Source organism: Geotrypetes seraphini, chromosome 5 (assembly GCF_902459505.1).
Source record: "Geotrypetes seraphini chromosome 5, aGeoSer1.1, whole genome shotgun sequence".
Classification (NCBI taxonomy): Eukaryota; Metazoa; Chordata; class Amphibia; order Gymnophiona; family Dermophiidae; genus Geotrypetes; species Geotrypetes seraphini.
The window spans coordinates 153233228-153261207 of NC_047088.1; the positions used below are offsets into that span (position 1 = coordinate 153233228).

At 43.8% G+C, this 27980-nt stretch overlaps 1 protein-coding gene across 3 annotated transcripts in view; it reads right to left on the reverse strand.

Annotated features, from left to right (window-relative positions):
* LOC117361507 (ras-related protein Rab-5B-like) overlaps nt 1-27980 on the reverse strand; it is a 64315-nt gene that overhangs the window by 19536 nt on the left and 16799 nt on the right. For all 3 annotated transcript variants that reach the window (XM_033946940.1, XM_033946942.1, XM_033946941.1), the window contains exon 2: nt 22373-22660. In XM_033946940.1, coding sequence (XP_033802831.1) covers nt 22373-22532 — 160 coding nt within the window. In that variant the 5' untranslated portion in view covers nt 22533-22660. The remainder of the gene's footprint in view (nt 1-22372; nt 22661-27980) is intronic.

Genomic DNA, 27980 nt, shown 5'->3' on the forward strand with positions numbered 1-27980 from the left:
AAGTCTATTCCCTTCATTATCTTGAATGTTTCGATCATGTCCCCTTTCAGTCTCCTCTTTTCAAGGGAGAAGAGGCCAAGTTTCTCTAATCTCTCACTGTACGGCAACTGGTAAAACCCGGTAAAGGCATGAATCAAAGCCCACATGGCCGCCCTACAAATTTCTTCAGGTGAAACCGTCAGAGAATCCGCCATGGAGGAAGCCAAGTCTCTGGTAGAGCGAGCCTTCACCCCAAGGGGAGGCTTCTTCCCAGTGGTCCATCATTCCCAGCAGTCCACTCACGCAGTTGCCCTCTGGTCAAAGACCAGTGCCCTGAGACTGATACTAGCCCTACCAGCGTACATCCTTGTTCAGCAGGAACTTGTTTAACTTTGTCTTGAATCCCTGGAGAGTGTTTTCCCCTATGACAGACTCCGGAAGTGCGTTCAAGTTTTCCACCACTCTTTGGGTGAAGAAGAACTTCCTTACGTTTGTACAGAATCTATCCCCTTTCAACTTTAGAGAGTGCCCTCTCGTTCTCTCTACCTTGGAGAGGATGAACAACCTGTCCTTATCTACTAAGTCTATCCCCTTCAGTACCTTGAACGGTCGTAATGGTAAGCTCTTTCAGAGAGATGCCATCCAGGGGTTCATGAGTCAGGTTGCGTAGGACCAAATTCAGGTGCCACATTGAACACGGCTGCCGTTAGGGAGGCCATAGCCTCCCAGCTCCCCTCAAGATCCAGACAACCTCCGGGTGAGATGACAGAGAACCCCTGAATGAAGAGGGACCTAAACAGAAAAGTCCCGCAATCTGGACACGGAGCGAAGAGACCGCCAAACCCTTCCCGAGGCCAGCCTGCAGGAAGTCCAGAACATGAGCCACTGACGATACCAAAGGGTCCATCTGAACCCCCGCAAACCAAGCTTGAAAGCACCTCTAGGCTTTCGCGTAAGCCGATACAGTTGATTTCCAGAGGAATAACTCCTGGTCTTCAAGGCCGCTTGCTCAAGCGCCAGGCCATAAGACCAAAGTGGTCCGGATTTTGAAGTGTAATCAGGCCCTGTGTAAGCAACCTCTGACGGCAAGGAAGACGCAGACCCCTCTCCGAGCTCAACCTCACAAAGTCTGCTAACCAAGGTCTTCTGGGCCAGACTGAAGCCACAAGGATCACCAGACCCCTGTGAGAGTACACCCGGTGCAGCACATGCCCTATCATGGGCCATAGGGGAAAGACATACAGAAGTTCCCCTTCGGGCCAAGGTTGAACCGAAGTGTTAATTCTTTTGCTGCCGACCTCCTGTTGGCGGCTGAAGAACCTGTCCGCCTTCCTGTGCTTTAAAGATGCCATCAGATTGAAGATGGGACGACCCCTGCGGCGCACTATGTTCTTGAATGCCAGCCCGAACAGGGACCATTTTCCCTGGTCCAGAGTCTGATAACAGACAAAGTCTGCCTGAACATTGTCTACGCTGGCCACATGAGCTGCAGACAAAGCCAACAGATGACGCAAAGCAAAGAGAATCCGAGCCTCCAAGCCCAGCAGGGGACTCCTTGTGCCCCCTTGACGGTTGACATAGACAACAGCCGTTGCATTGTCTGAGAACTCATGGACGGCCTTCCGGTGGAGACTCCCTTGAAATTTCAGCAGAGATAACCGGATCGCTCGCAGCTCCAGTCGATTGATTATCTGCTCTCCCTCGTCATGAAGGTGCCCTGGACCGGTACAGACATGCAAACTGCTCCCCAGCCAGAGAGACTCACATCCGTAGTCAGGATCACCCAGTCCAAGTGTCCTTTGTTCAGAGTGACCGGGTTCAACCACCACAGCGTACTGCTGCGTGCCGCAGCCAACCAAGGCTTAACAAGAACTGTCGCAGAATGGGACCTGGGTGTAATCATTAGTGAAGATATGAAAACTGCCAATCAGGTGGAGAAAGCTTCAGCCAAGGCTAGACAAATGCTGAGTTGCATCCGAAGAAGTTTTTTCAGCCGAAAGCCTGAAGTTATAATGCCGTTGTACAGGTCCATGGGGAGAACTCATCTGGAGTACTGTGTTCAGTTTTGGAGGCCATATTATCAAAAGGATGTGAAGAGAATGGAGTCGGTTCAGCGAATGGCCACTAATATGGTCTCAGGACTTAAAGATCTCCCATATGAAGAACATCTAAGCAGGCTGCAGTTATATTCTCTCGAAGAATGCAGAGAGAGGGGTGACATGACAGAAACATTCAAATATCTTACGGGCCGTATTGAGGTGGAGGAAGATATCTTTTTCCTTACGGGTCCCACGGCAACAAGAGGGCATCCGCTCAAACTCAAGGGTGGGAGATTTCATGGTGACATCAGGAAATACTTCCTCATCGAGAGGGTGGTTGGTCGATGGAATGGTCTTCCACGTCAGGTAGTTGAAGCCAGTAACGCACTTGACTTCAAGGGACGATGGGATAAACAGATAGGTTTGCTCCGTGGAAATGCTTAGAAGGAGGGTTCTTATTGAGGGAGGGTTCTTTGAGTGGGCAGACTTGTTGGGCTGACGGCCCTTTTCTGCCGTCATACTCTATGTTTCTATGTTAAGGCAGCTTTACCCTCAGTGCATGTCTCTGGGGATTCCACCGCGTCAGAAGGGATAACTGAATAGGATGTAGGCGAGCTCTCGCCCACAGAATCAAATCTATGGTCGCCACCAAGAGACCCAACACCTGCAGATACTGCCAGGCCTTCAGTGCTGGGACCGCAAACATGTTCCGAATCACACTTCTGAGTTTGAGTTTTTTGGATTCTGGAAAAAATACCCGGTTCATTCCTGTGTGGAACCAGACTCCCAGGTGATGACTTTTCTTCAGATTGATCACCCACCCGAGATTTTCCAGCCAGTCGTCGAGGTACAGACATACAAACACACCTAGTGATCGCAAATGAGCAGCCATCACCACCATGAATTTGGTGAATGATATCAGCGCTGATGCCAAACCAAAACGTAGCACTGTGAACTGGATATGCCTCCCGAGAGCATGAAAGCTCAGGAACCTCCGATGATCCGGAAATATCGGGATGTGGCGGTACACTTCCATGAGATTCAAGGAAGCCAAAAACTCCCCGGGCGCCACTGCTGCCATTACAGAGCACACCGTTTCCATCCAAAAAATGTGGAACTCACAGGAATGCGTTTACTGCTTTCAGGTCCATAAACGGTCTGCAATCTTTGGAGTCTTTTTTCAGCATGATGAAGTAAATCGAGTATCTTCTGGAGCCCAAGTCTTCCCTTGGGACCAGCTCTATGGCCGCCAGATGCAATAACCGGCGCACCATAGCGTGCACCTTGTCGGCCCTATCCGGTTTCCCTCAGGAGTGGAAAGGAAGAAGTCAGCCGCAGGCCAGAACAACTGTAATCAAAGACCCTCCCTGAGTACCTCTAAGACCCACTGGTCCGAGGTTACCTTTAGCCATTCCGGGAGGAAGGCCAAAAGCTGCCTCCCCGATCCAGAGACCTGGCGTCATAATTTTCTCTTGGGAGTGACAGGAGTTTGGGAGTTGGAAGACTGTTGGCGCACTGCACCTCCTAAGCGAGGTCTGGAGTATGCTCCAAAACACTATCCCGCCTCAGGGGGTCCAGCTTACTATGAGTTTGCCGGGACAAAAATTCAGCCGCACCGTCCCCCTGGTCAGGCAAGGTAGAGCCAGGAAGCACCTTAGGCTTACGGTCCTGCACACTGGCCGTAAGGTCATCCAAACCCTGGCCAAACAAGAGAAAACCTTTAAAAGGCAACTTGCTTAGCACAGCCTTAGATGAAGAATCACCCAACCACTGGTGAATCCAGAACATTCTTCATGCAGATACTGAAGAAGCTCCCAGCTTAGCAAAAACTTTCACAATATCACGTCTGCCAAAAAATTCTCCCCAGAAACCAGGAAGACGAGGTCCTGAAGGACAACCTCCCCAGGATTCTGATGGAGTGTGGTATGACATGCCCGGGCCACAAAGGAAGTGTCCGCCGCAGCCTGCACTCTCGCAGCAGCAGAATCAAAAAGACGCTTCATGACAAAATGCACACGTTTGTCCGGGACATCCTTCAGCACAATCTGTCCATCCGAGAGCAAAGAGGTATGGTTAGTGATCTGAGCCACCACTGAATCCACCTTCAGTGGGACTAAGTGCTGGGAAAATTCCGATGCCATGGGATACAACTTAGCCATGACCCTAGCACACTTTAGGAGACCCTCTGGGGCCTTCCAAACCTTCAAAAATATTTCCGCCAAGTCTGCATGGTCCAGAAATGCAGCGGAAAGAGGGAGCTTAGAAGTGATGATGGAACACTCTGCCTGAATCGCTGAGCCTGAATCAAGTTTTAATGTTCACAGGGACTCTGAGATAAGATCAGGGAGGCGGCTGGACTTAAGAGACTGCAAACCATCTGATCCTCTCTCAGATCATGAAAATCATTGCTCTGGGAATCCCTTAGATCCGCTGAGCTACATCAGCTGATCTTGCCGAAGAGCTATGCAATAGCAACAGCATAGAAATTGACGCAGGTACCAAGGCAATGGTGGGGAGCTGCCACTTGCTTTCAAGTGGACCAGCAAGGGAGCAAATGGACAAGCTAGAATCCAAAGGCTGAACAGACTGCCACACCGGAGTCTGAGAGGGAGACAGGAATAGCCCTTTTTCTCCCTAAAGCCCGATAAATCATATCCACAAATTCCAGTGGAAATTAGTCACCTGCAGCAAGAGCCGATCCGCAGGACTCAAGATTTGAAATGTTTAGAAGACTTATGAGACTTTTCCCCGGAACTGTGCTTGCGTTTCACGAAAGTGCCCTCCTTGCCCAATTTTGGTGTCCTGGACGCTGGAATCGTGTCTCCAGCGGAGTCGGAGGAAAGCAGGGCCTCTCTGGAGGATAGTGCAGAATCCATGCACGGTTCACGCCCCTCATGGGCTGCAGCGCACGTAATACACGGCTGTGAAACTGTGAGCCATCCGCTGCATTTATGGTCTGAATCCATGCCATCCCATCCTGAGGCGGCCATCTGTGAAGTTTGGAGTTAAAACGAAGCTTCTAAGTCCAAAAAATATACTTTTTAAAACTTTAAAGAAAATCCAAGATGGCCGCCGCAGGTGCTGATTTTGCATTAAAAACACCTGGGAAAAATGCAGGGAATTGCAAAAAAAAGCAATTTTACAGGTGGGGGGACCAGGGCATGCAGGGAAACCACTCAAAACCCCGATTTCAGTACCCCTGGTGCTGCAATGAAAGTCTATGGCAGCCTGCAATACATAGTACAAGCAAGGAACATAAGAATATAAGAAGCGCCATCTCCGGAACAGACCCTAGGTCCATCAAGTCCGGCGATCCGCACACACGGAGGCCCCGCCAGGTGTACCCTGGCATAGTTTTGGTCCCCATATCGCTCCAAGCTTCTCGTAAAGAGAAGTGCATCTAGCCTACCCCTACCCATGTCACTTCATGCCACTCATAAGGAGATGTACATCTAACTTACCCTTAAATCCTAGAATGGTGGATTCCGCAATTACCTCTTCTGGGAGAGCATTCCAGGTGTCCACCACTCGTTGTGTGAAGCAGAACTTCCTGATATTTGTCTTGAACTTGTCCCCCCTTAGCTTCAGCCCATGTCCTCTTGTCCGTGCCACATTGGACATTGTAAATAACGTTTTTTTTCTGCTCTATCTTGTCGATTCCTTTCAGTATTTTGAATGTCTCGATCATATCCCCTCGTAGTCTCCTATTCTCAAGGGAGAACAACCCCAGTCTCTTAAGTCTTTCCTCGTAATCCAGGTTCTCCATACCTTTCACCAGCTTTGTTGCTCGTCTCTGCACCCTCTCTATCAGTATGATATCCTTCTTTAGGTATGGAGACCAATGCTGGACGCAGTATTCCAAGTGTGGTCTGACCATCGCTCTATAAAGCGGCATTATGACTTTCTCCGATCTACTCGTGATTCCCTTCTTTATCATGCCTAGCATTCTATTCACGTTCTTCGCTGCCACCGCACATTGCACCAACGGCTTCAGTGTCCTATCGATTAATACTCCCAGGTCCTTTTCCTGTTCAGATTTTCCCAGAGTTGCACCTGACATACTATACTTGTGTTCTTTATTTTTTCTGCCTAAGTGCATCACTTTGCATTTTTCTACATTAAACTTCATCTGCCATTTATCTGCCCAATTCTCCAATCGGCTCAAGTCACTCTGGAGTTCTTCACTGTCCTTCTGCGATTTGATGGCCCGGCATAGCTTTGTGTCATCTGCAAACTTGATGATCTCACTGGATGTTCCATCCTCTAGGTCATTGATGAAGATATTAAATAAGATGGGCCCAAGTACCGAGCCCTGGGGCACACCGCTAGTCACATTTTCCCAGTCCGAGAACTTCCCATTTATGCCCACTCTCTGCCTTCTGTTCTCCAACCATTTGCCTATCCATCTTAGTATATCTCCTTCTATTCCATGGCCCTGCAGTTTCCTGAGGAGTCTTACACGTGGAACTTTGTCGAACGCTTTCTGAAAATCCAAGTATATAATATCCACCGGTTCTCCATTATCAATTTGTCTGTTCACTGTCTCAAAAAATTGAAGTAGGTTCGTCAAGCATGACTTCCCTTTCCTGAATCCATGTTGGCTGGCTTTCATCAGGTCGTGTGTGTCTAGGTGCCGGGTTATGCTATCCTTGATCAGCGCCTTAACCATCTTCCCAGGGACCGACGTGAGACTCACAAGTCTATAGTTGCCCGGTACTCCTCTTGATCCTTTTTTGAATATCGGCGTGACGTTTGCTATCTTCCAGTCGTCTGGTATCTGCCCTGTTTTGATTGACAGATTGGCAAGTTTTTTGAATAGTTCTCCGATTTCCACTTTTAGCTCTTTCAAGACTCTCGGATGAATTCCATCCGGTCCAGGGGATTTGTCGCTTTTGAGTTTGTCGATCTGGCGGTATATCTGGTCCAAGTCCACATCTACTGTGGTAAGGCTGTCCTCTGTTACTCCTTTGAACACTTTCACTGCTTCTGGAATTGTTGCAGTGTCTTCCTTTGTAAAGTCTTCCTTTGCAAAGAATGAATTTAGTCTGTCTGCGATTTGTTTGTCTTCCTTGATGTACCCTTTCCTTCCCTGGTCGTCCAGCGGTCCCACCGCCTCATTTGCGGGTTTTCTCCCTTTCATGTACTTGAAGAAGGGCTTGAAGATTTTGGCCTCCTGCACTATTTTCTCCTCATAGTCCTTTTTGGCATCCCTCACCGCCCTGTGACACTTCTTCTGATCACCCTTGTGTTTGTTCCAAGTTTCGATTGTTTTCGTGCGTTTCCATGCTTTGAAGGAGTCCTTCTTTTCTTTTATGGCTTCCTTCACCTCTTTAGTAAGCCACGCCGGCTCTCTTTTGCCTTTGGTTTTCTTTGCTTTGGATATCCTCGGAATGTAGAGGCTTTGTGTTTCCGTGATAGTATTTTTCAGAAGGGACCATGCCTGTTCTACCGTTTTGACTTTGTCCATTTTTTTCTTGATCCGTTGTTTCACCATGGCTCTCATGCTATCATATCTTCCCCTTTTGAAGTTTAAAGTTGTGGTTGAGGTTTGGTACTTTTCCCCTTCCCGACATCGAGTCTGAAGTTGATCATGTTGTGATCGCTTGTCCCCAGCGGGACCGTGACTTCTACTTCCTTTGCTGGCCCCGTAATGCCGTTTAGGACCAAGTCCAAGGTGACGTTTCCTCTTGTCGGCTCTCCCACCAATTGTTCCAGAAAGCAGTCCCCTAGCACTTCCAGGAACATTGCCTCCTTGCCACAATTTGAAATCCCCAGGTTCCAGTCTATTCCAGGAAAATTGAAATCCCCCAAGATTATGACATTACCTGTCTTACATTCGTGTTTAATTTCCTCTATCATTTCCACGTCTGTTTCTTCCATTTGTCCTGGCGGTCGATAGTAAAGGCCAATCTTTGTGTCAGCTCCGTTGTGTCTGGGAATCTTTATCCAGAGGGATTCCAGCTTCTCTTTCTCTTCTGTCATAGTCTCTCTCACAGATTCTAGTTCTTCAAGAACATATAGTGCAACACCTCCACCTTTCTGCCCCACTCTATCTCTTCTGTACAGTTTGTATCCCTGAAGTACTGTATCTCATTTGTTTTCATCATTCCACCAGGTTTCTGTTATGCCAATGATTTCCAGTTCTTCGTTCTTTGCTATTGCTTCTAATTCTCCCATTTTGTTTCTCAAACTTCAAGCGTTCATATACATACATTTGAGTTCCCTTTGTGTTGCCTTTTTAGACTCCTTAAGCTTAGCAGTCTCCCCTGGTTCCTTCACGGTATCCTTCCTTACTCCTGTATTGTCTCTCTTAAATGCTTTGTGGTCGTCCCCTCCTGTGTCTGAGTAGTTGTCCATAGTTCCTTCTATGGGACATCCTGTCGCCCGGACCATCGACTGGTGGTCGACTGTCGGCTTTCCCCTGACCTTTAGTTTAAAGCCTTCTCGATGGCCTTCTTGAAGTTGCCTGCCAATACTCTTGCTCCTTCCTCGTTGAGGTGCAGTCCGTCCTTCCTGTAGTACTTGCTTCTTTTCCAGAACGTTGTCCAGTTGCGCACGAAGTCAAAGCCTTCCTCTTCGCACCATCTTCTCATCCAGGCGTTGATCGCTTGCATTTCCCCTTGCCTCCTTCCATCCGCTCTTGGTACCGGGAGGATCTCGGAGAAGGCCACCTTCACCTCCCTGATCTTCAGTATTCTTCCGAGTGAGCGGAGCTGACCCTTCATTTCTTCCCTGTCATACTTCCGTCCGCTCACATCGTTGGTTCCCACGTGGATAAGCACAGCAGTGTCCTCTCCCCCTGCGCTGTCTATGATCCTGGAGATCCTGTTGGCCACATCCTTCACTCTTGCTCCTGGCAGGCAGGTGACGATTCTATCCTCTCTTCCTCCTGCGGTGTAGCTGTCCACATGCCGTACGATGGAGTCTCCCACGATGATCCCCATCTTCTTTATTCGGTGGTTTCTTGGGGGTCGTAAGTCTACATCCATGGTATAGGGCCGATCTTCTTCCTGTGATACTCCTGAAGTCGTTTTCTGCTCTTCGGGTGGGGGGGTGTCCTCCTGCAGTCTCCCTCTTACTCCTGGTGTGTGAATGCCCCTTGTCTCCACTTCCTTTTCTCCAGAATTTGCAGGGATGTCTTCTCTTCTCTCATCCAGGCCTTCTTCCAGAGTTGTTTGGGTACTGTTCTCCACATGCTGCTGGTGTGCTTCCTCGATGTATCTTTCTAGTTCCTTGACCTCTTCGTTTGGACTGAACTGGACTAGAAGCTTCTCCTGTTCACGTATTTCCTCTTCAAAGGTGAGGAGTTCTTTTAGATTCAGCACTGTCTCCTCTAGTAGCCGGACTTGCCGTTTCAAGCTATCCAGCTCCATGCAGCGACTGCAAATGTATGCCCTAGTCCCCGAAGGGAGGTAGTCATACATATTGCAGCCGGTGCAGAAGACTGGAAAGCTCACCTTCTGGCTTCCCTGGGCATCCATCTCTTGTCCCCCTTCTGAGTTGTTTGGGCAAATTGGTTATGGACCTTCTGTCTCTGTCGTCTGGATGTTTTCTGGCTTCCTGGTTTCTACCTTCCTTTTTGTGAGTCTGCTAGTGTTACTGTTTGATCTCAGTCCACTAGTGTTACTGTGTTAGCGTCTGTGAGTGCCTTTTCCCCCTCTGGGTGTGTGGTATGTGCGGGAGTGTGTGCCCTGATGTGTGACTAGATAAAGATTGTGTTTTGTGGCTACCTTCCTGCTTGTAGTGAGTCTCCTGGCTTATATCGGTTCTGATTTTGCTTATGTTATGGTGTTGGAGTCAGTGAGTACTCTGTTCTTCCTCTGTTTCCCCTCTAGGTGTGTGGTATGTGAGGGAGTGTGCCCTACTGTGTAGCTAGCTAAAGTCTAGGATTTGTATCTACCTTCCTGCTTGGTATGAGTTTGTTGGTGTTACTCCGCTGGTGTCCGAGTTTCCTGGCTCCTTTGCAAAGGCTAGCTTGCTAAGGTGAGCGCCTTAGTCGCTCGCCTTTGTCACGCGCCGAACGGCTGCGTGCCGTTGGCTCCACCCCTTTTAAGGCGGAGCTCCGAGGTCCGACGTCAGAGGGGTGGGCGGAGCTACCCCTCGCTCTGCACTCTCTCTGCACCCTCCTGGCTTTCCTCCTCTCCTAACCCCTGCCTTCCGAGTCTCTCTCTTGCCTCTCTCCCTCTGTGGCTGCTTGCAGGCAAGCTGGACTCGATCGGCATTGGCTCCGCCCCTTTTAAGGCGGAGCTCCAAGGTCCGATGTCAGAGGGGTGGGCGGAGCTACCTCTCGCCGCTACCCCTCGCTCTGCACTCTCTCTGCGCCCTCCTGGCTCTCCTCCTCTCCTAACCCCTGCTTTCCGAGTCTCTCTCTTGCCTCTCGCCCTCTGTGGCTGCTTGCAGGCAAACTGGACTCGATCGGCGTTGGCTCCGCCCCTTTTAAGGCAGAGCTCCGACGTCAGAGGGGTGGGCGGAGCTACTTCTCGCCGCTACCCCTCGCTCTGTACCTCAGGAGCTGATTAAACTTGATTTTTTTAAGGGCTTCTGACCGCCTCACCTTCCCTGTCACCACAGATCACAACCACCAGGACCCCTCAGGGATATTAGGGAAAACATGCAGTCTGGTTCCGATCCCGGTGTACCTACATGGAACCACAGCAGCCTGCGCTCTACCTCTTTGCAGACGAATCAGGGGAGAGATGGCTTCCGATCCCAGAGACTCGATCCAATCTGCAGGCTGTCTAGAGGGCTTACTGCAGTTTAAGCTTACAGAGTACCCTCCAGAAGCAGACAAAATTTAAAATGTCTGCGATCTCCCGCTGAAGGATCACTCCTACAGAGTTGATCCGCAGCACTTGGGCAAAACAAATCACGAGCAGAAGAAACTGATTTCACCCATGCAGCGAGGCTGAAGGAACAAACTGAGTATGACAGGAAGCTACCAGGCAGATAGCCTAGAGGGGAGGGAACAAGTTTTATTAGCTCTGCAGCCGAGGCTAAAGAAGATGCAAGATCCCTCAAGTTCAGCCTCCAGAGGGATTGTACAAGAACAACCCTTGAGTACACAAGGAACCAGCATGCTGATGGCGCACACAACTTGGGTCATACTTCTGAAACAGATAATATTACCTTCCTATATTTAGTTGCATAACAACTACGGTAAATATTCTAACACTATTTGTGTGGGTATTTTGTGATAAATGAAATGACTATGTCACTTTGTTATCCATCTAGAACTTTGGATTGTGTGGAATATACAAGTAAATAAATAAATAAATTAAATAAATAAATGCACACAATATAAAACCACATTATAAAATACAATATAAAACCACATTATAAAATAGTGAATAGCTGTACTGAGAATAAATGTCTTTCACCAGCATTATATCATTGGCTGCTGCAAAACAAAGCACTGAGCAGTGCTATAACTGGCTCTCATAGAAATAATCATTATAAAACACCATCATAATGACCAGCTATAAAGAGAATGGCTACTCGTGAGCAACATTAACTAGTCACTGTAATGTGAGAAGGAACACGACCAAGCAAGATAACAATGACAAATCCCAATAACAAAAATCACACGAGCATGATTAGATAAAATTCAAATGAATCAAAAGGGGGGAGGGCGCTAGCTGAAGAAAGGAAGTATTTGCTGCTCTGTAAAATTTCACTTTATTCTTTACAACCCAAAGAAAGTTGGAATGAATTATTTAAGAGAAGTTAAGAAAATGTCTGTCTGAAGGCAAAATAACTTTTGGAAAATTTAACAGCATGGGATGAAATTTGGCATGTGCAGAAAAGTAGTAAACAAAATAAAACAAAACACATTGAGATCGAAACTGGGCCAAAACAAACTATAGGTTCCAGAGAAATAAGCTACCCCCACCCCCAAAATGGCCCAGTGCATTTCTATTGTCGGAGAAATTCCACCTTTTGTAGCAAAGAAACTTATCATACAATTAAACACAGCAGACAGCAAATGCCAACATTCAAACTGCTGTAGTCTTAAATCCCAAACTTCTCACCCCATAAATTACTCTCTGCTACTCCATCACCCTCAAGAACTATTCCACCGAAAACTGCCACAATTAACCCACCAAATATACATACATGTGCATATGATAATGGGTTAGAAAGAACTCCCTGAGCTCTAAGCTGTATACTTTTTCCATTTGTTATAACTACTACTATCCCTTCAGTTATGTCCGACCCTTGGATACTCTGTAGGCCAGTCCTCACCATACTTCCCTGTTTTCTTCGGCTTCTTTCAACTGACTGATGTTCATTCCTGTGTCATTCTTGATGATATCCAGCCAATGGGCTTTTGGTGTCTCCTGCTTCCTTTTACCACTGATCATTCAGAGTAGCATCTCCTTTTCTAGTGAATTAGACCTCATTGAATGTCCAAAATAGGTCCGTTTCTGTCTGGTAATCTTGCTTTCCAGGGACAACTCCAGGTTTATATAATCAAGAACATCTTTTTTGGTGATCCTAGTTGTCCATGGGATTCGCGGAAGCACCACAGTTCAAAGGCGTCGATTTTTCTTCTATCAACTTTCATGAGTGTCTATGGCTCACAGCCATACGTCGCGATTGGGAACACAATGGCAGTGATTAGTCTTTGTTTGATGGTGACAGACGTCTTTGCACTTCCAAATTTGGTTCATGCTCACCATTGCTGAATGTCCCAAAGCTAATCGATGCTTGATCTCTGCTGTCGAACCGTCACTGTGATCAATGAAGGACCCAAGGAAAATAAAACTATCAACCACTTCTATTTCTTCATTGTTGATCTTTATGTGGACTTTCTTGTTGGCAGTAGTCATGATTTTGGTCTTCTTGATGTTCAAATAAAGTTCCATTTTCTCACTTTCTTCTTTTAGCTTCAAGATCAAGATCTTCTTTACTCCCTGCCAGCAGGGTAGTATCATCTGCATATCTCAGACTGTTGATGATTTTTCCATCTATTTTCACTCCAACACTTGAATCATCTAAGTCCAGCTTCCTCATGATTATTTCTGCATAGAGGCTGAAAAGAAAAAGAGAGAGGATGTATCCTTGTCTTGCACCCTTTTTAATCTTGAACCATTCTGTATCTCCATACCTGGTTTGCACTGTAGTTTCTTGATCGTAGTAGAGTGATCTGATTAACCTGATCAGGTGCACTGGTACTCATACCTCACTGAATGCTTTCCAAAGCTTGTTATACTTAACACAGTCAAAAGCCTTGGTATAATCAATGAAGCACAGGTTGAGCTTCTTCTGGTACTCCCTCACCTTTTCTATGATCTACCTCAAGTTTGCAATGTGATCATGGGTCCCTCTGCCCTTATGGAATCCAGCTTGGGAATCAGGAAGCTCTCAATCAAGGATGTTGCCCAAAGTTTGTAGATATGTTCACATAAAATAATTCTGGATATAGATGGATTTTAGTCTTAATATTTTCCCTCTTCCACCGAAACTGCCACTGAGGAATCCTCTATAGACTACAACCAAATCAACTGATACTTGCAGATATAAGTCATCCATACTTAAAGAACGACCACTCATGAGACATCATGGTAGCCAAATTATTTGTCATGTCTATCGTTAGCTAATTCATATGTGTTTAGATTGTACTATTAGAAGGATTTTGCAAACTGCACACCTTGATTATATAGTTGTAACCCCACATACTGCTAAATGGTAACCCTATGAATGTTAACTGTACCATCTGAGAGATTGTACTATTAGACAAAGGTCCCAAACAGCACATCTTGATTGTAAAGACGCAACCCCTCACACTGCTAATGGTAACCCTAGGCATACATATTCTAACCCTATGAATGTTAACTGTGACCCTATGTAATGTTAAATTGTAACACTGTGAATGTTAAACTATAACCCATTCTGAGCTCTCTGGGGAGGACGGAATATAAAACCAAACAAATAAATAATTTTTTTCATAAGAAAACTGTTATGAAGCAATAAACACCCATAGCATATATAAGTGAAGCAGGCATGCATTCTGATATTTTTCACTTTAAATGTATTTTGTTTATATTTTTGCATATGATTTTATGGATGCTTTGGGATAATCCACTTACGTGTGCTATTAGGTGAACTGGAGATAATACAATAATTGAGAGATGTTCATTTCATAGACACAATTAATTAGCCTCGCTGTCATTGTTTATTTTCTACCATCTGCTACTCTTTGGATTTTGGTGTCCTTCATAGTAGCATATGTACCCATTTAAAAGGGATATCTAGCATTGCTAAAAAAAAGTTTACATTTCTGAAAGAAAATTATAGTTTGAACACAGAATGAGCCATTGAAAGAGAGACAAAACTGTTCTAGAACAGTGATACATCTCCTTCATAGACAGATGAGGGCTATTTTCCATGTCCTTGTGCCTTTGAAATGTTTCAGCTGTATCCAATAATAGCCAAAACTGCAGCTGTCCATCTATTTTAAATAGTTTCCAAGTAACAACATTCATGTAACAGAATATAAGTGAATAAAGGAAATGTATTGGAAAATCGCCTTAGAAATGCTTGAAGATTAAATCATGTGATAACTCTGGCTCAGAACTAAGTCTTCACCAGCTAAAATCACAGATATATATTTTACTTATTAAATTTTGACTATCACTTTTTCTTGTTGGCCATTGCTCTCCCTATTTTATACCACTAAGGCTATTTTTCTTGTTGGCCATTGCTCTCCCTATTTTATACCACTAAGGCTATTTTATAGGGACGGGAAAAAGAAGTTTATGTCTCTTTTGAAATCTTGTTTAGAGTATTGTATATAATTCTGGAGATCACAGCTGACGGTTACATTTTGGAATATCTATCAGACTTAACAGTTAAATATCCAAATTTGGGGAGATTTTAATGTACAGGTAGATCAGGTGTCTGATTTTAGGTCTCGAATACTTTCCTTCATTCTTGTCAGATTTGAGGATGACACAATAGGGAGGAGTCATACTTTAGACTTAATTTTTTCTTCAATTAATATCAGTGAGAGTATTTTAAGGGTAGGTACTGAGCCATTTTCATGGTTGGAACTTTTTGCAGTACAATCTTGTTTAAGATTAGCTGGGACACATTGTGAAAAGTCTTCAGGAAATGCAGTGAGCACTTATTACCCTCTTAATCCTCTTCAGGTGCAGGAAATGTCTTGACTATTTCAAAGATTTCCAGAGAAATTTGATCATTGTACTTGTTTCATTTATTAATACATGTCATTTTCATTGTACATCGCCTAGCAAATTATATAGGCGATTCATCAAGACTTAATAAACTTGAAACTTGATCAGGTTCCTTTGACAGAACAATGCGTCATATGGAACTTTGTTTTAAGTAAGGCACTGGATGAAGTGGACACAGCAAAGTTTAGAAGTAGAAGTCCCAAAATTAGAGACTGGAATCATGAGGGGTTAAAACTGATTAGATGGGGAGGTGGGGGGCAGGCCAAAACGGCAGACGGCTCTGTGGCAGTGTTCTAGTGTGCTTGCTTCTTACAATTTCCTCCTAAAACAATTTTCTTGTGTATTTCGGGACTCTTGTTACCTGTTTCACAACGCAGCTTACTAAGCTTAAGTAAACAATGAATGCTGGTTTTACCACCGGCTACTGCATCATCTCTTTTGCAGCCACTGATTCAGCAGACTCTGGTTCGCTTTGCCGCTAGTGTCTAGTCTTCAGTTTGGGAAGCAGATTCTGCAAAGAGGATGAACGGAGGAGCACCTGACCTCCATATATAAGGGGTGTTCAATAATTTATCTACCCGAGTATGAAATAAAGTAGCAAGCATGCTGAAACAAGTCTGTGCATGTTGTAACATGTCTCAAGGTTACTCATGCACAGTTGAAGCTCAATGCGAGTCTAACATTCCAAGAGACAGAATGTCAGGAGAGTCCTCATGCAAATCAACTGCTAGATTTGGAGGGACATTCATTGATAAAATTTCTCACAGAAGGGAAAAGTCAAAGGAAATCCATGAACACATAACTATAGTTTATGGTGAGTCTGCCCTGTTATCCTACAAAGTAAAATTTTGGAGCAAGAAGTTTAAATTGGGTAGAGAGTCCATTGAAGATGACCTTCACCCTGTCAAAGCAACTTCCACAGAAATTTACAGCACAAGAAAGCTGAGGATTTAATCTTGTCGGGCAGACAAATTAAGGTTTCCCGAATAGCTGAAAACATGGGCATCTTGGCAGGTACAGTTTGGAAAATAATTCATGAAAAGTTGGGCATGTCCAAGGTTGGTGTAAGGTGAGTTCCAAGAATGCTGATGTCATGTCAGAAAGCCACAAGGCTCCAGTGCTGTCAAGAGAACTTGGAGATGCTAAGTGAAGACCAAGTTAATTTTTTTAAATTGTTTGATGATTAGAGATGCGACTTGGATCTATCACAAGTCACCCCACCCCAAAAAAATTCAAGACAGAAAAATCTGCAGGCAAATCATGGCAACTGTCTTCTGAGATGAAAGCCTTTTGCTTCTGGAGTTCATGCCACACAAGACAACCATAACTGGTGAGAGTTACGTCAATACAATGATTGCTTTGCAGGAGTCAATCAAGGATTAAAGGCAAGGAAAACTCATAGCAGGCATGCTGCTTCTTCATGACAATGTGCCAGTGCACATGTCACAACAATCACAGGCTGCAATCTGAGAATGTGTGTTTCAACAGCTGAACCATCCACCCTACACTGACCTGGCTCCCTTGGATTATTTCCTGTTCCAAGTTTTGAAGCAATCTCTCCATGGACAGTAGAGAATGACATGGTGGCTATTACCCTTAGGTAACCCACCGAAACGATGGGAGAAAAAAAGTAGTTGCCGCGGGTACGGGGACAAGAGCCATTCACCGCCCCATGGAGCAGTGAATGGCCTTGTCTCTGCAATTAAGGGAGGACACGTGCGCGGTCACTGATCGCATGGTCCAGCAGCCCCCTCCCTCCTTCCTAATGATTGTCGCCATCCGGGCATCTCCCTCCCTTCCCCTCACCTTCGTGGTGATTTTCTTTTTTATTTGTCTCTCATTTGCACGAGGCGGCTTTCAACAAGTTGCGCATGGCTGCTTCAATCTTCTCCTCTGATGCAACAGTTTCAGGCAGGTGCACGCGACTTGATAAAAGCCAGCTCAGGCAGCTGGGAGACAAAAAAGAAAATCACCACGAAGGTGAGGGGAAGAGAGGAGATAGATTCCCAGGCCGCAGCAATCGCGCGCAAAAGAAAGTGGAGAGAGGGAAGGGGTAAAAGGAAAAGAGAGGAATGAGAGAGTGGGGAGAAGACCCTGAAGGGAACTGGGGGAAGAGAGAGTGGGGAGAAGACCCTGAAGGGAACTGGGGGAAGAGAGAGTGGGGAGAAGACGCTGAAGGGAACTGGGGGAAGAGAGAGTGGGGAGAAGACGCTGAAGGGAACTGGATGGAAGGAGGGGATAAAGGAAAAAAAAAAAGGCACATGCTGGACTGGGGAGACAGATTACAGATCTGAGGGGATGAGAGATGCTAAAAACCACCTGGGGAAGGGAAGGAAAGATGGAAGGGAAGAAGACACAGATGGGGAGACAGATAACAGATCTGAGGGGAGGAGAGATGCTAAAAACCACCTGGGGGAGGGAAGGAAATATGGAAGGGAAGAAGGCAGAGATGCCAGACTATGGGGGGGGAGCAGAGGGAAAAGATGGGTGCCAGACCAATGGGGGTGGGGGTGGAGGGAGAGATGGGAGAGGCACAGTAACAGAGCATATGGAAGAGGCAGAGAGAAGACAGACAGTGGATGGAAGGAATTGAATGAGGAGCAGATGAGGAAAGCAGAGACCAGATAAAGGTAGACAAAAAAATTATATTTCTTTTTTTTTTTATGCTTTTGGATAAAGTAGTATAGTAGTTGTGTTGATAAACATTTATAAACAAAGCCCTGCCAGCTGAAGATCTTCCTCTAGTTCGGCAGCCAGAACTTTGATTTATAAAATGACAATTGTACAGAATATAGTTTTTTTATATTTTAATAAAAAAAAATTCAGTATAAAACTATTCGAGGCTTGTGTGGATGGTATCAGATGGTTTGCGGGAACAGGAACCGAGCTCACGGGGACAGGATAGGGACTAAGCTTACAGGGAGGGGGCGGAGACAAGGTCAAATTTTTCCCCCATGTCATTCTCTAGTGGACAGCATTTTTTTAAGTGATGAAAACCCTTGACATCCTGGTTTGAAGGTCAAAGAGAAGAATTCTTTTCAAAGGCGTTAGTCACTGCAGGAAAAGTGGATGAAATGTATGGAGCTATCAGGGGACTATATTGAAAAATAACATTTAAAAAAAAAACACTTTTCTTTCCTATTAAGGTAGATAAATTATTGAACGCCTCTGATCTTTTTATTCCCCCATCGCTAATCCACTACTTTACCTGACAGAAGCGAGGGATGAGATTGAGAGCTTAGGGATTTCGAAGGTTGTTAAAACTGAGCCCATTGTTGGTGGAGTCCACCTTCTGAACCAGATGGAAGAGAGATAAACTGGGGAAGTTGGAAGTGTTATGCCTCCCAAGGTTGTGATATGGAAACCCTTTTGCAAGCCGTTATGATGCTAGATATGACCGCTGAAAAAATTGCTCAGGATATTGCCACGCTTGTAAGTAAAGTAGATAAAATTGCTTAAAACAGTTGAAAAGGTTTAGTAAGATTAAAAAAAAAAAAAAAAAAATTAACCAACTGCAAACTGAAACTGATAACCTTAAAGACACTGTTTCAACATTTATTACAGATCAGGAATGTATTATAAGAAAGATTGAATAATTGGAAAAACTTCAATAGAATGCCAAATCAGAATTCTTAATTTTCCCAAAATATTTGGTACGACTCCTGTTGAAATTTTTAAGATGTTACTTGTGGAGAATTTTAAGTTTTCAACAGAAACTATTCTTCCTTTCACTAAAGCTTCTTATTTACCTTCTTTAAGTAATGCAGGAATACATCCTATGAATGAACACATGCCATCTGTAACTCTTTAGCCTTTACCTGCCATCATGAGGAGTCCCCCATTGAGAGAAGATATGATGCAGGGCTGCAGAACTGAGTGACCACTCATGTGGTAGAAGGAACCTGCTGGTTCTGTCTGCAAGAGAATTCTGTTCCCCTTGAATATATATTGCGAGCAATGGCCCAGATCCAAATCTTCTGGGCCTCCTGACAAAGACAGAGGGACCCTGTGCCTCCTTGTTTGTTTATGTAATACATCACAACCTGATTGTCCTTGCGGATAAGAAGAACGGTGTTTGTCACAATTTGCTGAAAAGATCCGAGAGCATTGTAGATCGCTCTGAGTTCCAACAGATTAGTCTTCCCAGGACCACCTTTGTAATATAAGTGACCTTGCATACGAAGTCCATCCAGATGAGCTCTCCAAGCGTAAGTGGACGAGTCCGTGGTCAGAACTTTCTGATGAGGGGTATGGAACAAAAATTCTCTTAACAGATTGGAAGAGTTCATTCACCACTGCAGCAACAGTTGAAGCAAAGGAGTAACTGTAATTTGTTGAGAGAGTGGGTTGAACGCTTAAGACCACTGAGATGCAAGAGTTCATTGAGGTATCCTGAGATAAAGAGGCAAATCTTACCCAACAACCCTTCAGCAATATCATTTATAAAAATGTTAAAAAGAACAGGGCCAAGAACAGAACCTTGAGGCACACCGCTGGTAATCCCTTTCCTCGGAGTGCTCTCCATTGATCACTATGCTCTGTCGCCTTCCACTCAACTAGTTCTTGATCTAGCCTGTCATTTTGGGACCCATTCTGAGGGCACTCAGTTTATTTATTAGACATCTGTATGGAACACTGTTAAAGGCTTTGCTAAAATCTAAATTCACTACATCTAGTGCACATCCTCTATCCAATTCCCAGTCAAACAAAATTGATCATATTTGTCTGACAAGACCTACCTCTAGTGAATCCATGTTGCCTCTGGTCCTGTAATCTACAGGATTACAGAAACTTGACCATTCTCTGTTTTAAAAGTGTTTCCATTAATTTGCTATGAATTGGAGACATTGGTAGGGTTGTAGCTGAGACACTGGAAAATTTGCTTCGAACCCCAGTTGTTGAACAAACTCTATGGTTTGTTCTATTGCCAAGCAAACTGCTTGAGAAGAGGATGCTTTGATTAACCAATCATCCAGCTAAGGAAACACTTGGAGACCATAGGAACTAAGTGTTGCTGCTCCCATTACCAAACATTTTGTGAAAACTCTTGGGGATGACGCTAGGTTAAAAGGAAGAACTTTGCATTGATAATGTTGATGAGCTATTCTGAATAGAACAAACTTACTGTGATTTGGGTGAATGGAGATATGTGTATAAGCCTCCTTGAGGTTTAGAGAGCATAGCCATTTCTTTTAATCTAGAAGGGGATATAATGTTGCAAGAGATAACATGTGGAATTTTACCCTGACAAGATATTTGTTGAGATTTCAGAGGTCGAGAATTTGATGAATACCTCCTGTCTTCTTTGGAATTAGAAAATACCTGGAGTAGAACCCTTGATTTTTCTGGGTAGGAGGAACTTCCTCTATGGCATTTAGCTGAAGTAAAGCATCTATTTCCTGAAGAAGAAGGGACGTCTGATGAGATGTAAGAGAGGACTCTCTTGGAGGGTAGTTTGGAGGAATGGATTCGAAACTGAGAGTATCCTTCCATTATAACTCTTTAAGTCCCATGAATCAGTGGTAATGAGAGTCCAACGTGGGTAAAATGCTGGAAGACAACCTCCAATGGGAAAAGGAAGCAGCTTTAAAGGTGTTAATTTAACTATGCTCTCTAGAAGCAGGTCAAAAAGACTGAGCTGGCTTCTGAGTCACAGATGGTTGCTGTTTTTGAGATTTTTTATGCGTCTCTTCTGAGGTGGTGGTTTTGTTGAGGAAGAAGCAGTATATCGTTTCAAGTTTCTTTAAAAATTTGATTTGATAGCAATATCATAATCCAATGCGATTTACAAATAGTAATAAAATCAGGGTAAAAAAAACAAACAACAAAAAACCTCACAATTGTTAAAACTATGACACTACAGGAAGAGGAAGTTCCCTACTGTTCAAGGCTGGAAGAGATAAATAACCCTACTGTGTAGACTCCAGAGGTATTGTACAAGAATGTCCTTTGTCCTCATTGCTTTTTAATATTTACATTGAACCCTTAGCTAGTTTAATCTGGGACAGGGGTGTTATTAGAGGGTTGCATTTGGGTGGGATGTAACATAAACTAGCTCTTTTTGAAGATGACATTTTGCTTTATGTTAAGAGATCCGGGAATAACTTTCCCTGCATTGTTGGAGGTTTTTGGATCATTTAGCAGGGTCTTGGGATTTAAAATTAATAAGGACAAGTCGGAATTTGGGGGAATTACTTTATCTGAGGATGAGGAACAACGATTACTTGACTACTTCCCCTTTAAAAGAGCTATGGGCTGTCTTTGTTACTTGGGTATACAAACCCCAAAAGTCGTCTCGCCTGTATGATTTGTATTACTCTGGGATTCTCAGCATAGTAAGAGCTGATTTACAGAAATGGCATGGATTATGGATTTCTCGGTGGGGCCACATAGCAGTGCTTAAAATGAATATCTTCCCCCTTCTTTTATTTTTGTTCCAGACTCCCACTACAAGCGGTTCCCAAGGGGATATTTAAAGCTTTACATAGAGAATTTTGCATGTTCATATGGCAGGGTAAACGCCCCTGTATTGCTCAGTGGGTGCTCTGGACAGCGAGAGAGTTAGGTGGGAGAGTGGTTCCGAATCTGCATTGGTATTATTTAACTGCGCAGCTGCGCTTTCTGTTGGACTGGTCTATAGCAGAGTTTAAAGCGGGAGTACAGATAGAGCAAAGCTTATTCTGTAAGGGGCTTTGAAATATTGGTTATGGGCCTGTTACTCTGAGAATGAGAGAATTTTGGGGGTGACTAATCTCTTTTTAGAACACTTGTTGTAATTGTGGAATGCTGTCCGTACCACAGAGCGGGGATCTTCTAGAAGAATATGCTGCCTGCTTGTCCTGGGATAATGGAAAGGACAAGGAAAATAACAATCCACATTATAAAGACAACTACTACTTTCATTTCTATATTGCTACTAGACGAATGCAGTGACAACAGAGTTACATGAACAAGCTCAGTAAGCAAACATCTTTTTCAATAAAGACTGATCAAAAACATCAAAAGCAATTAAATGTAGCACACTAAAACAAAATCAAAGTTTAATGAACAAGGGGAAAACATTATTTAAAGCTTCTAATTTATCCTACATGAAACTTAATAAACCACATGTGATTGTATATTAAGCACTATTGGATATGTTGTCTAAACACATCCTACCTCCTATGGTGGTTTCTTGAAACTCATCAAATTGTCCCTTGACAAAACGTAACACTAAACTGGACTTTCCCACAGCCATATCTCCAAGAAGAACCAGCTTAAACTGGCAGATTTTAGTCTGGCCTACACCATTAGGCCTAGAGGTTCCTCTGTTGGTCATCCTCTCCTTCACTACTGCCGATTTCTTCGTTTCTTCCGTTGCTTCCTCTTTTACAATGTACACGTATGCCAAGGTGTAAAAAAGATAAAACCAAAGGAGCAGATACAGTCCTCCTCGTAATTAGAAACCTGTTAAAAATGTAGATATATAGAACACATCATATCTTTTACTCCAGACTGAATTTAAACAAATTATAAATCAACGTTGCAGGGGTAACTTGCAAGTCATGTTTCACATATGAAAAATAGTTCTTACAAAATGACATAAATGAATATGCAAGTATGTGTGCTGAGAATAGCATACATAGGGACATAGTTTAGGCAGAGCTGAAAGGTGCACAAGAACGTACATATATACTAGTGCAAGATTATGTTTTCACCTTCGATAATCTTCTTTCTGTTAGTCCCTGGCAGAATCAGTACACTAGGCGTTCAATCCCTTCCTGCAATCTGGGAGTTGCAGAAATCCAAACACTATTCTGAGCACTTGCTCCTCCCACCTTAAAAAGAGAGTAAGAGCTCCCTGCAGTTCAGTGCTAAGCAATGAAAATGACATGGGAAAAAAATGTGTCACTAAACTCTTCACCTAGGGATAAGGGTCAGATATCTCAAATATTCCACTCAACTCAGAACCCTATATGGACAAAGATACACACTCTGTAACACTAAAACGTCTTTCACACCCACTAATCATCCACATAGCACAGGTATAAGAAAGCAGAAAGAAAACAAAAAGAAAAAAGAAGTGGAGAAAAAGCCTCAGTTCTGCTTCATCTGGCAAAATACTCCACTTCTTCCAAAATCAACACTCCTGCACTGTAAACAAAAAACTGTAGAAAAAAAAGACACTGTAATAGCATGCAGAGTGATATCAAGCAGCACGCCGGGGTACATAGCCCCATATCATGATATTGTGGGCAAGGGAGCACAACAGCACTACGGTCCAGGATATTGCACTAGACGCAAATGAAAAAGAAAAAAACCACTTAGCTGCTACTATCATCCAGGCACTTCTCAGTTCACAATGTAACTACAGCCAATGAACCCAACGGGGAACCCTCAGTTTCACTTTATCTTGCTGCGTCAGGGGTATCGGTTTCACTGCTTCAAATGCATGCTTTCCAGACCCACCATGCTTCTCAAGCTCTCATTCCACTTCACAAATCACTCCTGGCGCAAAGGAGTGATTTGTGAAGTGGAATGAGAGCTTGAGACATAACAGAAAAGGGATTATTGAAGAAACTATTTTATAAAGCATACATAGCTTTATAAAATACTCCCAACTTTACATGTTATGTAGATTAAATACTGCTCTGATACCTTTGAGATTTATGTATTTATACATAAAGGGACCACAGAAAAAAAGCCTACCTGCTCTTAATAAGGACAGGTGTCTGAAAGATTTGCCTTTAAAAACAGCGTGATGTACTGTTGCATGGACAAGTGAACATTTTTCTGATGGTCTTTATTAGAATTAATATGCTAATCCAGGGTGGGTGGGATGAGAGCTGCAATTCAGTCAGATTTTCAGGATTTCCTCAACGAATATGCAAGAGATCTATTTGCATGCACTGCCTCTACTGTATGCAAATAGATCTCATGCATATTCATTTGGGAAATCCTGAAAACTCAACTGGATTACGGCCCTCGTTCATTACCCCGTACTAATCTCACAGATATCAGAATTGTCTTTATAGAACATTTGAAATGGGAGTGTTTGTGAAGTGTTCTGGTAAACTGTGGTGATTTCATCAATTTTGAGAAATTTTCTTAAATACTCTGTTTAAAAAATCTATTATTAGTTCAGAGACCAATTAAATCAAATTCTCAGCAGCCGCATAATTAAAATGTTAAACAAACATTTCTTCACTACTGCAAATAAATCTGGAATTCCTTTATATTTTAATTCTACTGATTCACAAAATGCAATTAGGTACATAAATGAATGTGTTACAATTGAAAAGAATACGGCATGAGACTAACAGTTTCATGAGCTCCTCCTCCGGTTTGTGACTGGTCTAATACAGTCCAAGTCATATCCCTTATCCTTAATGGGAAAATTGCTTTATATAGTATAATATGATACCAGTGCCCCAGTGGCTTTATATGTTTCAAATGCTACCCCTTATATCTGCAAAACACATTAAAAATTTTATCAAGAGCTATATCTAAGTTCTTATGGAATGGGAAGCGTGTATTCCATATTCAGTAATGTCTACCCAGAAAAATAAGAGTTGTTTAGTCCTATTAAATATTAAATCATTTGCCAAAATGTGCCAAAAGAGACATATTAATAATGATTGATATCACTCCACGGAACAATTTTCCCTTACAAGAGTAGAGACAAGCCTTAGTCACCCATGGCATTTCTGCTATACAGTGGTACCTTGGAATCTGAACGCCCCAGAACTCGAACGCCTTGGAATCCGAACGGTGTTTTTTCCTTAATTTTTGCCTCGGAATCCGAACTGCAAGCAGTGCTCAGCCCAAAGCTTCCTCTCTGTCGCAGCTTCCTGTTTCCACTTGGGAGGGAAGCTTTGGGCTGAGCACCCCTTGCAGTTGCCGATCTTGCTGCCTGTGCCGGTGGGCGTCCCGATCTTGCAGTCTGTGCCGGTAGGGATCCCGATCTTGCAGTCTGTGCCGGTAGGGGTCCCGATCTTGCTAACTTTGCCGGTCTTGCTGTCTGAGTTTATGGGACCAAGGAACGGATTAATCCCGTTTCTATTATTTTCAATGGAACGTTTCGGAACTGGAACAGGGTTCTGGAACAGATTAAGTTCGGTTTCCAAGGTACCACTGTATATTGAATGTACATAGGGCTAAAGTGGGATGCATTATGACTAATTGTCCTATTTATAGACCTCTTAGGCAAGCATGGCAATGGGTATTAAACACCAATAGCTTTTCTTATTGGGTAACCCCTTTATTATCCATAGGTGGAAATAAATATTTTTCACTAGGCACTTCTAGCTTTAGACGATGGTTTTCTAAAGGTATCACATACCAGTCATGCTGTTACAGAGGAGGGGAAAGAAGTTTTTTGATGCTTTGCAGGATGAATATCATTTCACTATTAAAGATTATTTTGCATTCAAATAATTGCATCCTTACAAGTATGTGTCTACTTTCCTGCCCACTGTGCTGACCTGTGCCATTACAATTTTATCATAGCTATGACCATATTGGGTGATCTGCTCAAGAGATGCTTAAAAGCTTATGCAAAACCACCATACTGTAAATCTCAGTGGGAAATGCAATACAAAATGTTGTTGAAATTATATATCTCGGCACATAAGAGCATTTAAGGCCACCTTGCGACAAGAAGATAAATGCTATAAGTGCTCCCAAGAGACAGCAATATTAGGACATATGCTTTGGGAAAATATCTGCACATGTCACTGCATTGTGGCATGTTCGCCGGTCGCTAAGCTCAAAGATGCTTTCTGATGCATTTGATATCAGGGCACCTATTCCTAGAGGTTTTTAAAAAAATTTGAAGAGAACAGTGCTTCTGGGGAAAAGGAAAAATGCCTTACCTGATAATTTTCTTTTCTATAGTCAGCTCACTGTTTTGCAAAAAAGGGTTATCCGTTCCTACTAGCAGGTAAAGGTAGAGAAAAATACTGAAATCTTTCAGAGGGCACCACAGCTTTTCCAGTGATGTCACTGCTAGAACTGTTTTGTTTTTTTATCTTCACCTGCTGGTAGGGATAACCTATTTGTGCAGAAAAGTGAGATGATGCTAAGAAAAATGCATTATTTTGGTTTGGCTGACTCCAGATCCACCCACTATGGCAAAATGGAGGTCTTTAATAATCATGTAACCATCTTTGGAATGACACTATTTTACAACAGTAAAAGGGGAGACTTTCTGGCAAATAAGGGAACCATTTTGGAACTCACTCACGCATGTAGATTTTTTAATGCTTAATTGCTAGTAAAGCACAGTTACTTAGCGTAACAGGTGTTATCCAGGGACAGCAGGCAAATATTCTTGACTGATGGGTGACGGCACCGACGGAGCCCCGGTACGGACAATTTTAGAGTGATTGCACTCTAAGAACTTAGAAAGTTCTAGTTAGGCCGCACCGCGCGTGGCGAGTGCCTTCCCGCCCGACGGAGGCGCATGGTCCCCAGTTAGGATAAGCCAGCTAAGAAGCCAACCCGGGGAGGTGGGTGGGATGCAAGAATATCTGCCTGCTGTCCCTGGATAACACGTTACGGTAAGTAACTGTGCTTTATCCCAGGACAAGCAGGCAGCATATTCTTGACTGATGGGTGACCTCCAAGCTAACAAAAAGAGGGATGGAGGGAAGGCTGGCCACTATGAAAATAAATTTTGCAAAACAGATTGGCCGTAGTGTCCATCCCGTCTGGAAAATGTGTCCAGACAATAATGAGATGTGAAAGTATGAACTGAGGACCAAGTAGCAGTCTTGCAGATTTCCTCAATAGGAGTTGATCTGAGGAAAGCTACAGACACTGCCATAGCTCTAACCTTATGGCCCGTGACAGAACCTTCCAGCGTCAGTCCCGTCTGAGCATAACAGAACGATATGCAAGCAGCAAGCCAGTTGGATAACGTACGTTTAGAAACAGGATGACCCAACTTATTAGGATCAAAAGAGAAAAAGTTGGGGAGATGATCTGTGAGGTTTAGTGCACTCTAAGTAGTAAGCCAAAGCACGCTTACAGTCCAAAGTATGCAAAGCCTGTTCTCCAGGATGAGAATGAGGTTTCGGGAAGAATACAGGCAGGACAATGGACTGGTTAAGATGAAAGTCAGAGACAACCTTAGGAAGAAACTTTGGATGTGTACGCAGAACTACCTTGTCATGGTGAAAGACTGTGAAAGGTGGATCGGCAACTAGTGCATGCAGCTCACTGACCCTCCTGGCAGAGGTGAGAGCAATAAAGAAGACCACTTTCCAAGTGAGAAATTTTAAATGAGCTGTGGTTAGGGGTTCAAAAAGAGGTTTCATTAAGGCGGAAAGAACCACATTAAGATCCTAGACCACAGGAGGGGGCTTGAGAGGTGGTTTCACATTGAAAAGACTCCGCATGAATCTGGAAACCAAAGGATGAGCAGTGAGAGGTTTTCCGTGAACTGGCTCATGAAAAGCAGTAATGGCACTGAGGTGGACTCTGATAAAAGTAGATTTGAGACCAGAAGTAGACAAAGAAAGGAGATAATCCAACACCAGTTCTACTGCTAGCGAAGTTGGATTATGATGATGCAGAAGGCACCAGGAAGAAAACCAGGTCCATTTCTGGTGGTAACATTGAAGAGTAGCCGGTTTCCTGGAAGCATCAAGAATAGAACGAACAGGCTGAGAAAGAAGTGAATGAGCTGAGGTCAGCCCGAGAGATACCAAGCTGTCAGGTGCAGAGACTGCAGGTTGGGATGAAAGAGGGACTGCTGAGTGAGCAGAGAAGGAAACAGTGGAAG